At 40.0% G+C, this 11378-nt stretch overlaps 1 protein-coding gene across 3 annotated transcripts; it reads right to left on the reverse strand.

Annotated features, from left to right (window-relative positions):
• Positions 1 to 2702: 2702 nt before the first annotated feature.
• On the reverse strand, positions 2703 to 7776 carry LOC123149254 (uncharacterized). 3 transcript variants are annotated; one of them, XM_044568875.1, is made up of 13 exons: positions 7486 to 7776; positions 6081 to 6198; positions 5912 to 5974; positions 5759 to 5821; positions 5005 to 5658; positions 4743 to 4895; positions 4474 to 4587; positions 4131 to 4362; positions 3735 to 3944; positions 3566 to 3616; positions 3438 to 3463; positions 3241 to 3338; positions 2703 to 2941 (listed from the first exon to the last, which is right to left on the reverse strand). In XM_044568875.1, the coding sequence occupies exons 1-12, from the start codon at positions 7668 to 7670 to the stop codon at positions 3249 to 3251; spliced, it is 1959 nt and encodes a 652-aa protein (XP_044424810.1). In that variant the 5' UTR covers positions 7671 to 7776; the 3' UTR covers positions 2703 to 2941; positions 3241 to 3248. The 3 variants fall into 3 exon arrangements, with proteins under 3 accessions (XP_044424810.1, XP_044424809.1, XP_044424811.1); XM_044568874.1 differs by having other exon boundaries at positions 3241 to 3463; XM_044568876.1 differs by lacking the exons at positions 3241 to 3338; positions 3438 to 3463 and having other exon boundaries at positions 2704 to 2941.
• Positions 7777 to 11378: the final 3602 nt, after the last annotated feature.

Below are 11378 nucleotides of genomic sequence, written 5' to 3' on the forward strand. Positions count from 1 at the left end.
TCTTTCATTGCAGTAGTGATACTGAGCATGGCGTCTCTCAAAAAAAAGAGCGGCGCATAGAGTGAGGTTTTAGAAAAATCACACCGATGGAAAAAGTGGTACACACCGCAGAATGAATTAGACACCTACGGGTTCAGACACTAAACTGACAGACGCATAACATTAGAAAAACTGAGACTTAAGTTACTGAAAATTAAGGAAGAACAAACAAACTGACAAGGTAAATGATAGTCTGTCTCTGAATGTATACATCTGACATAGAAGACAAACATTTGTATCTACATGAAAAAGGAAGTGGCCACCATTTACAACAAATATGATATGCTCGTACAACCAACGACAACTTTCTCAACAGTTCAACCGACCACTACACTACACAAAAATTGATCTAGATGATGCTACAAAATTGTTTTAAATGAGCTCTCTTCTTCTCTTGATGCCCATCCAACAAGCCTAGAAACAGAGAAACGCCACCGCTGTTATGGAGGATTGCTGACGAAGTCACCCTAACAAAGGAAAAAAAAAAGAAAAAACACACATCATAAGACAGTTAGAAAAAAAATGCAGAAAAGAATAAAAAAGATGTGAAAAATAAAATTTAAAAAACATGAAAAAAATGAAGAGTTAAAATGAATGAATGAGAAGAAGAACCTGTAAGTTGAAACCAGTGACAAGGCTCTTGTCTGCAGTGTTTTTCTTCCAAAAGAAAAGTTGGTTCATGTACTGAATTCTTATGTGTTGGATGTCGTCATGTGAGAAAATCTTGCGCAGATCCAAGGGTGGTGCCCATATCTCCATTATCTTTGTTGCAAACACTCCACAATCATTTCTGAAAAAAAGAGGTGATGTTCAAAAAAAAAACAAGCTGAAAAAGGGGGAAAACAAAAATAAAAACAAGAGCAGGTGGGGAAAGAGAGCCCTTACCCATTAGTCTGTTTGGGCACATGAGGGTACATCCTTTTGAAAATCTTGAAATTATGCTGGTCTGTTTGGAAAATGATTTCCCACAACTTGATGAAGTTCTTGATCTGCATGTGAATAAAAAATGATGAAAAAAAGAAACATAAAAAATAAAATCATATAGATGGGGGGAAGGCATTTAGACAAAAAAAAGATGTGATGAATAAAGTGTGATGGACAGAAACAAAAGAAAAAAGGTGATGAACAACTTACAAATTTCTCTCTGATAGTCTTGTGAAGATACGAGTCCTTGTCATAAAAAGAATCCAAGAAAGCAAAAAGTTTCCACTTGAAATCGACAGCAAACACTATCCAATGGTTGTCGAGACATGTGGGGAAGAACAGCTAATCAAAAATAGAAAAAAATAAAAACACATTAAAAGAGTTGGAACAAAAAAAATCAAAACGGAAAAAAATAGAACACAAACAAAAAAAGAAAAAATAAATGAAGAAGGACAAAGAAGAACACACCGTATTTGACAAATCTAGACGTTTACCCCTACTTGCTGATGCTGCCCCCAGAAACGAAGTGGCAATTGATCTTAGTTTATCGTCTTGGTAGTTCAGTATGTTCTCCTGCAGGGAACAGACAAATACATGACCAAAATGGCAAAGTAGAGGCAGGGTAATGTACACCAAAAAATGATGTAAAAAACCAGCAAAAGAAAAAAAATGATAAATGTTGAACCAAACTAAAAACATACACCAATATTCGGGAAGAAATGGTGCCTTCCAGAGATTGAGGGATGACGGTCCTCGAAGAACTTCCGACAAAAGCAAGGGATCAAAAAGTTGTCGACGTGCCCGGTTGGCATAAGGCTTTGTCCAAGTGATACATAATTGCAATGAACCATCGAGTACGTCAACGCATACTTCCTGTTTGTTGCCACATAGAAACAAAAAAAACTAATCAGGCACGGCCATACTTTTCTATGGGCGAACAGGAATAATCTAGTCGGTGTTCTTGGTCTTGGCGATTGCCATCTTCTGATGAAACAATATTTGATCATTGTTTAAGCTATATTGGCGAAAAATGGATTTTGTATGCTGCCATGCTTACCATGAGCTATTCAAGTAGCACTAGGAAACATAGGGTTTTGTGAGTGCGCAAAAACATACCACGGGACAGTAAGATTTAAAACCTTATTTGCCTACTTATTCACTAATGTTTATATTGCCAGTAACTCAAAGGTATCAGACCTTAACTGGTGTATATACAGTCTAAAAGCCCTAAACTTTAACTAAGATATTTCAGCGTGAAGCACTGACTTGAGCTTGTTTTGAGGTGACACTATAGCAAAATCAACAACGAGAAAGCCAAAAGAACAATGGTAACTTTTTTCACAGGCTGAAAAGACACAAAAATACACATGATTTTTTTCTCAGTCAAAGAACTATGATACAAAAGAAAAACACCAATGACAGCGACATGTTGGAGGAAGAGAATTTTGATCGATCAATCAAAGTGTTAAAAAACTAGTGAGATGTTTGACAGCTTCAAAATGATATACTACAAAATTATGATATAGTACACACTTTAAAGATTGAAAAAAGACCAGTATGTAAAAATACTTAAATAAAACAGGCTAAAAAACTGATTAACGTACCTCTGAATTCTTTTTGTATATGCAAGTTCAATTATTGAGCTGTAATGCATGCACTCTTCGTTTGACACAGGGAACCTTTCGTTTTCCTTGATTGGGAGTTCCAGGAGACTTTTTGGTCGCAAAATGATCAAATCATCATGTCGACCTTGATTGACAATGGTGTCTGGCGCAAGTTCATCGATAATGATATGATTATCAGTGTCGTCTGGCACATCAACAACCTCTTCTACCCCTACTGTAGATTGGCGTTGACGTTTCGCAATTGGTCTGATCAGATTGTTGTATACATGATCTGCATTCTTAGCTAATTCGATTTGCCTGACACCAAAACTTGTTGGACTGATATCAACAATGTCTGCCTTCCTCTTAGTTGGCTGCCAAAAACAAAAATAAAAAAGCTTCGGTGAAAGCTAACATGCAAAAAATCATGTAAAACTGAACCAAAAATAGCTCCACATATGCGAAAAAAGATAGATTGAAGATTTCCTGCCTAACTAGTTTTAGATTTTAGGACTGTCCAGCTACAAAAATATGCTGACAAGAAAAAGTTGCTTGCTGATTAGCTGAGTTGTCGTGCTACGGTGAGCATGTAGAACACAGAAATGCTCAATAAAAGTACAAAGAAGACAAGACAAAAAGAATGACTAAATACAAAAGGTATAACAAGACGCACTCAGCTCCCTATATCCCTCGTAGCCTCCCAACATCATTTTTTGTGCCGGTTAGACTGGTGGAGCGTGTGAAAGTGCCCTGGCCGTTTTGCACACTAAACTGCAGAAAAGAGTTGCGCTCCTTCAACCCTACTGGGAATGTGTTAATCAAAGAAAACTCCTGCTCATGATGCATTGTGTTGAACATTCTAGCCCTGACCTTCTTCACTACTCCCACTTCAGGCACTTGGATGGGGAAAAACAGAAAATAGAAAATTAAAACTTGACTGTACAATTCATAGAAAAGACTAAACTTAAGAACCAAAGAAAAAGAAAAAATAGATTTACCTTTTTCATTGCTGTGTTCAACAATTTTAGTAATCACACAATCTGGGGTTGCTGCAGAAAAACACACAAAAAACAGATGTAAAAAGGCACTACTAAAAACAAGGAAGAGAACACAGAAAAAGGTGGGAAATAAAAAAAGAAACATGGAGGAAAAGTTGCACGAATGAACCTAAAGCATCGTGTGAGCTCTTATGAACTACCGACAAACTGTTCTCATCAATAGGTTGCAATGGAAGCTTGTTGTTCCTCGTTCCGATGACTGAAGGCTTAGTAGGTGCAAATGATGAAACTATGTTTTCATTGATCTTGACAGTTGTGCGGTTGATGCTGCTCTTAACGTGCTTGAGGTTCTCATTCACTTTGCTGCATTCACCATACTCTGCTTCCAACCAAGAAAAAACACATATACTCACATAAGCAATAAAAACACATTTATTCGAAGACCACAAAAACTAAAAATAACTTGACAAAATGGTCAAAATAACTTTGAATTAAAAAAACAGAGCAAGTATCCGATGAGATTCTCAAGTAAAAAGGAGCCTCATCACACACCAAAAATGCATACCGTGTGAACTTTTCTGTTGAGTTCTATCATCCTTGCTCATTATGCCCATGTTTTGTTTCGCTACTGGTCCTAGTTTTGAAGAGGTGTCCCGACCACTAACGACGAAAAGAGATGATAGTCTGGATCCAGATAGAAACTTCAACACATTTGATGTTATTGCTTCCTGAACATTTTGCAAACCAGACTCCTTTATGTTGTCGCAGTCTGCGCTGTCAATGATGCCCTGAATGATCTGACAAAGAACAAAAATAGGAATAACAGAAAAAGAACAACACTGAAATGACAAGAAAACCTAAAAAAAATTAAGATGAAAGATACAAACATAGTGAGGCAAGACTAAAACCTGCGTATGTAGAATATTAGCATAAGATGACATCATCTCCTCTTTGAAAGATACTGATATTGATCCTTGTTGAATAATGCCATGAGGAGCACCAATTTCAGTTGCAAACACATGCTGCCATAAAAAGATAATTGATGCGGAAAAAAGGGAAAATAGTCAAAAATAATGACTAACTACAGAAAAAAGAAGAAAGAGATGCATGTGCCTAACTCCCTTTTGAACTACAGAAGAAAATTGCTCAACACAAAAATGAAAAACGTCTAACACACCTCCTTTTTGAACGGTCTCCTTCCAAATAAGTTGCGCTTCTTCCGGTCAAGTTCCGAGAAATGTTTAATCAAATTACCCTTCCATGCAAGAATCCGCGGGACGCCTTGCTCGACCACCCTTATACCAAAGTCAAGCTTGTCCAAATACAACACCTTAAAAAGACACCCAAAAAAACTTAGAGAAGGAAAAGGAACAAAACAATCGACGGGGGTATGTGTGACAAAAAAAACAAAAAGAACAAAAGAGATACTGAACACTTACAGCCAAGCAATATATGCAGAAATCAAACGCTTTTGGTTTTCTGCCGGTTTCCCTACCAAACAACACATATTGGTTGATGCCGGCCAAAATCCATTCGTAGACAAGAAGACACATGTCGAATCCCCTTGTGATAGTAGGATCCTCCAGAAGGAATAGGAAGTCCGTGTGTATATGATCATTTGCAGAAGGGAATAAAAAGCATGACATAACAATCACCGTGAAACATATGAAGATGTCTTCATCACTAAGATCTTCTGATGATGTGAGCAAATTTCCAAAGAAAGTGACATTTGGAATTTCTGAAAGATTGAACCTAGACATAATGAAACTCCTCCCTCTCTCCTTATTGGGCATCGCTATAATGCCGCTGTTCGGCAGACCCAACACAAGATGGACAGACTCCTTAGAAAGAGAGATGATCTTCTGATCATCAATAATGATTTGGGAAGATATTGTGTCTACGCAACCAACAATCCATCTGGTGAAGTGAGAAGGGAGTTCAGTCTTCTCAAACTTCAGGAGATGCTCAAACCCGTATTTTGAGATCACATCCTTCCGCCCAATAGCCATACGCTTGAGTATCTCAGCGAAGTACTTGGTAGCATACACACTGTACACATCCCTTCCTAGCCCTGTTGCTTTTAGCCTTTTATTCTGAAAAACCATATTGAAAAAGCAAACTAAGACTAACAAAAAAAAGTGAATTCAGTGATGCAAAAACATTAAAGAGTTGGTACAAGAGATATTCAACAACCTCGACTTTGATATTAGCGTTGTGACAAAAAACTAAGAATTCCCTCTTGAGAGATTTGAGAGCCTGTTGGGCAAGATGGAAACCAACAAACAGAGACCATCAACATAAAAATAAAAAGAAAAAATAAACTGAAAACTAGAAGATAAAACATACCTCCTTCTTGAAAAAGCCGAATAGAGCATCCTCTAACATCTTCTTCCTCCTGGACACAGATTCCTTTCAAAGCAAACAAACAGAGAAAAAAGTTGTTACACACATATAAGACAGAAAACAAAACACATAAAAAGGTGTGAAAAGCCGATTAAAATCTACATGACCATACATCATCACTGGATGTGCTACTCTCCTCCAGACTGTCGTTGTTTGACATTTCATTATCAGGATCGTAGCTGTCGTCATAGCCAACACTGGAAGGTCTATAACCTGCATAATCTGCACACCTGCATGTATGGGGGAATGAAAAAGTTAAGAAAAAATTGCCTTGAAAGAATATCAGAAAAAAATGTTGTGCTCGCAGCAAAGCTAAAAAGTAAAAAAAACTAACTACTTCTACAATGATTGTGGGCTAGATCATGCTTGCAGCATGCAAAAACACTAAATTCAAAACCATCTTGAATCTACACCCATATCAATTTCCCCATACAAAAAGAACATGAAAACAAACATAGGCAGTGGCACATGATCAAACATAGAACATTTGAAAAACTGCACGTGAATACACCCAAGATTGAAGAAATAGTATGAACTAGGATAACTCTCTCGTCATATGACAAAACAAAGAACATGTGGTCATCATAAGGCCCTTCAAAAAGGATCTGGACACTGGACATCAAACATACTGCTGCTGTTATGGAGTTACTCATAACTGAAGGAGCGTCTTAACATCTATTCATTCAGGTACGAAGGGGACGAAAAAAAGCATTCAAAAAACATATGTATAAGGAAAAAAAGCATAGATCCAAAAACACATGTATGAGCACAGATATCTAAATCTTTCACTTCTCACTTATTCAGATTAAAAAAGAGGGGGTGACTGCAACAAATTCCATTGCAGACATGAGTTTCAGAGACATCTACTGCCTGGTTAGTTGGTGCATATCACTGCTTTCAGATTATCCCTAACCATTCTCCAGGTAATCACTCGATGCTCAGGGGAAAAAACACATCCATTACTAAAAGCCATCAAAATCAAACTAACAACAAAAATAGTGGAAGTCTACAATTTCTCCCCACCTTCCTGACTAAAATCCACACACTAGTACTCCTGCAGAAAAAAACACATACATTCATTTACCTATCTCTGACCATCTACAAACATTCCTTGGGCCTCTAAAAAAATCTTACAGGGGACACACTAAAGTGGGAAAATCAAATGACAGTGAACATGAGCTCTACATCCAGAACAAAAGAGAAATACATTCAACACAAAGTTGAGGCAGACTTAGTAAAGGAAAATTGGGGAACAAACACGTACAGGGAGCCTGAGACAAATTCACGGGCGTTCTCTGATGAAACCACTCAAAAAACTCCCCACCATTGAAGAAATTCAGAGGCGTTTCTATTCTACCACACACCTTCCTGGCCGAAATCCACAAAAAACTGAACCACCCCCCTGGCTATTGGAGGTCTGTGACCGGCGACAGTGACGACAAACTGAAATTTAGCACGAAGGCGGGGAGCAGACACATATAGAACAGAATAAAGGGCAGCGCGAAGGAGCGTGATACCTTGCGCCGCGACGGCGCCGGCGAATGCTGTCGCCCCCAACGATTGGAGCTTGCTGGTGGCGAACACGGCGGGGCAGCTCCGCCGAGATCCTCTCCAAACCAACACCTAACGTGCCTGCCGCCGGCCCTGTGGAGCACGCCTCTCGCTTACAAGCTCTCCACGCGGAGGACTCGCCGCGCGCCATCTCCGTTGCTAAACGCCGGCGAGGACGCCCCCGCCTTCCTTCTGCCGTCTTCGCCCCGCCTCGGCCTACCCCCACCAACCCCTTCTGCAGATAGAGCAAAGGACGCCGCCCCATAACTGAATAGAAAATTCAAAAACGCATGTCTCTTGCGGATCGAATAGTGAAATCCATTGCAGACCCGCAAGCCTGAAAGCCCAACAACACGGAAAAAGGTCCACCACACACCCAACATCGTACCGAGGACAAACAAAATGCGCTGAGATTCGTGTTAATTAGACGGACTAAAAAACGACCTGAGACGAAATCATTTTCAGACGACTGAAAATTAGTAAAACTGTAAAGAAATCCATTTCGAGATACGCAGCACTTCAAGTACTCCCTCTGGTCCTTTTTACTCTGCACATTGGATTTGCCGAAAGTCAAACTTTGCTAAGTTTGACCAAATTTATATTAGAAATTATTAGCATCTATAATATCTAATAAATATAATATGAAAATATATTCCAAAATGAATCTAATGATATTGGTGTTGTTATGTGAATGTCCATAATTTTTTATATAAACTTGGTCAAAGTTGGATGAGATTGACTTCAGATAAACCTAATATTAAAAAGGACCGGAGGGAGTACATTAATTAGCAAGAGATTGAACTGCCCAGAGTAGCATTGGCAATAGCCCATGTACATTGCCAAGCCATAGATACAAGGTCCAGCACAAGGGGATACCAATAGGGCCTTGGTCCAGCACAAAGGGATACCAACAAGCCAAGGCCTGACAAAAACCCGATAAAAACAGAGGTTCACTCCTGAATTAGCCATAATTTTCAAAACCGGATTGATAATCGAACCACTGAGGCTGTTGATTTAGGTTATTTTAATCAGCCAGCCCTCTGGCTCAATAGGTTTATTGACAACAACAAAGGAAAATCCTTAAACAACTTTTTAAATAACATCAGATCAATGAATACACAACATAATCAAGGGAAAATCTAAGGTGCATAGGTTGCACCTTTGGTCTTCACTTTCTGCCACATGCCAATGAGAATTTTTGGTAATATAGAGCACATACATATGCATGAAGAAATCTCCCACATAAATGTTTAGATGATCACATTAATAGCTATATTTTTATTTTTGGGAGCAAATTTCCTATCTATTCATCTTGCCATGGTAGTACAAAGAACACAAAGATAATAAAAATCACATCCATTTCCGTAGACCACCTAGCCACGACTACAAGCACTGTAGCAAGCCAAAGGCGCACCACCGTCATCGCCTCTCCCTCAACGGAGCAAAGCCAAACTTGTTCTAGTAGAAAGTCGTGAAGTTGTCATGCTAAGGCCTGACAAGCCTAGCAGACCAGAACAACAACCATCATGGTTGAAGAAAAGTATAGATCAAAAGAATCTAACCTAGACACACGAACAGAGACGAACTAAAGATTGCATCCAAGAAGATCTACTGAAGACCAACCCTGACTGAATCTCGCGAGATTCCTCGAAGACACACCTTCACACACCCTTCGACGACACTAGACGCATCATTGGAACGGATGGTTAGGCATGGAGAACCTTATTTCATCTTCAGGGAGTCGCATCGCCTCGTCTTCTTGAGCAGGACACAAAGCCTAAACGAACTAAAAAAAGCCTAAAACGGAGCAAGATCCCTCCCACCGGCAAGGGTCGGGGTCCATCATGCCCCCATGGCCCTAACGCCACCAGAGACGAGGCGGACCAACAACAGCACCGATGGGAGGCAGAGGAACCCTAAGTTTTTGCCTTGGAGAGGAGGAGGCGACGGTTGTGTCTATATTTCGGTAACCTAATTGCTAGATTCAAATGTTCAAAATGATTTATCTCATGAAGTGTTAAACGGATTAGCATTCCATTTTCAACCGTTTGTCTGAATGAGGGTTTCAAAACAAGATCACATGTTGTCATGTTTTGAGGAATTTTGTTTTCTCCTCTAGTAGCCAGAATATGTCAACATAGTTGTCCATGCTAATCGTGAACAATTGCCACCACAATTATGCGCAGTTACTAGATAGTATGTTTGTATATTTTTAGACATTGTAATGTTATGTAAGGATATATAGTGAACACTGAAGTGTTAACAGTAGAAAAAGTACGATTGGTTTTAATAAACTCTGTCCTCATATGCCTTCACTCTTCTAGCTCCCAAAAGGGGTCTTGCAAAGACTGGTCTATTTTAGGTCCATGTTTTTTTGGCAAGGAGATGATGAAAAGAAAAAAATATAGGTTGACCAAATGAAGCGTGGTTTGTAGGCCGAAAGACCAGGGCGGCCTCGCACTAGTAGAAAAAGGGTTAAATGTGAAGCACATTAGTGCCGGTTTGAATTTGAGCCGGCACTAGTGCCGGTTCCAATGGCTAGGTGGGAGGGCATTATTAGTACCGGTTCGTGGGCAACCTTTAGTACCGGTTCATGCCACGGACCGGTACTAATGAGGCTGTGTCAGACTATATATGGTCAGGCTGGGGCCGCCACGAAGACCTTTAGTACCGGTTCATGCCATGAACCGGTATTAGAGTTTCTTAGCAAGCTGATTTTTAGTCCCACCTCGCCAAGAAAGAGGCAGTATGAGCGGTTTATAAGCCGTGAGTGCACAGACAATGACAAAGAGGCGCAATGCTCACCTGCATGTTGATTAGCTTCAAGCCTTTCGAAATAGCATAGATTGCACTGAGCTATGTGCAATGCAGTCTACACTATTCCGAAAGGCTTGAAGCAAATTAATCAGCATTGCATCTCTTTTTTAGTTTTAATAACTTATTTGAACTCCAGACTTCTTTTGTGTTCAGTATGCAGCATTCAAAACGACGTCATCAATTTCCAACATGTTCTGACATCATTTGTTGTTTTTCGGTCATTTACCTAATTGTTTAGAGAGCTAAATGACCGTGAAATTGAAAATCATTATAAAATAAATTCTGAAAATATTGAAACTTGGCATGGTATCATCATTTCACCCGCATAGCATGTGCGAAAGAGTAGAGAGGGTCACGGCAAAAACTGGACGCACTTCGTGTACAAACTGGAAATAGAAGAAAAGAAATAATGCAGAAAAGAAAAAAACTATAAAACAAATTACTCAAAAATAAATAGAAGAAAATAAATAATGCAGAAAAGAAAAAACTATATAAAAAATTACTCAAAAATAAATAGAAGAAAATAAATAATGCAGAAAAGAAAAAACTATATAAAAAATTTGTTGGCGCGCTGTCCAGTGGGCCTGCCAGACTTAGGGTGTGCAAATGCAGGCCCAGAAGGGCCAGCAGACTCACAGGGCAGCACGCCCTAGTTAGGCCCAGAAGCCTGCTATATAGAGAAACTCGAAGGAGCAGCCGCGGCTGGGTTTATAAACCAGTGCGGCTGCCCTTCGCTCGGCGAGGTGGGACTAAACATTGTGCACCGCCGGTGGCAGCGCACAACCATTAGTACCGGTTGGTGGCTCCAACCGGTACTAAAGGGGTCGTTTCTCGCTCCAACCGGTACTAAAGACTCCTCCTATATGTATGGCACTTACAAAAAAATCAGTTTCATCGACCACCAGTACTTCTTCTCGATCCAACCTCTCCGCCACGCCCGTCGCCCATCGCGCGCCGCCCTCGCCGCCCCCACCGCCCGTCGTCGCCGTCACCACCGTCGCCCACGCCACCCGTCGTCGCCGTCACCGCCGTCGCCGTCACC

The sequence above is a fragment of the Triticum aestivum genome, chromosome 7A (assembly GCF_018294505.1).
Source record: "Triticum aestivum cultivar Chinese Spring chromosome 7A, IWGSC CS RefSeq v2.1, whole genome shotgun sequence".
NCBI lineage: Eukaryota > Viridiplantae > Streptophyta > Magnoliopsida > Poales > Poaceae > Triticum > Triticum aestivum.

Excerpts from the sequence above, each read along its gene's own strand:
- LOC123149254 (XM_044568874.1), bottom strand. The coding sequence starts at position 7,670 with ATGGCGCGCGGCGAGTCCTCCGCGTGGAGAGCTTGTAAGCGAGAGGCG. Across the intron at positions 6,199-7,485 it reads CGGCGCCGTCGCGGCGCAAG|GTGTGCAGATTATGCAGGTT; the intron begins GTATCACGCTCC and ends CCATACATGCAG. Across the intron at positions 5,975-6,080 it reads GTAGCACATCCAGTGATGAT|GAATCTGTGTCCAGGAGGAA; the intron begins GTATGGTCATGT and ends TTGCTTTGAAAG.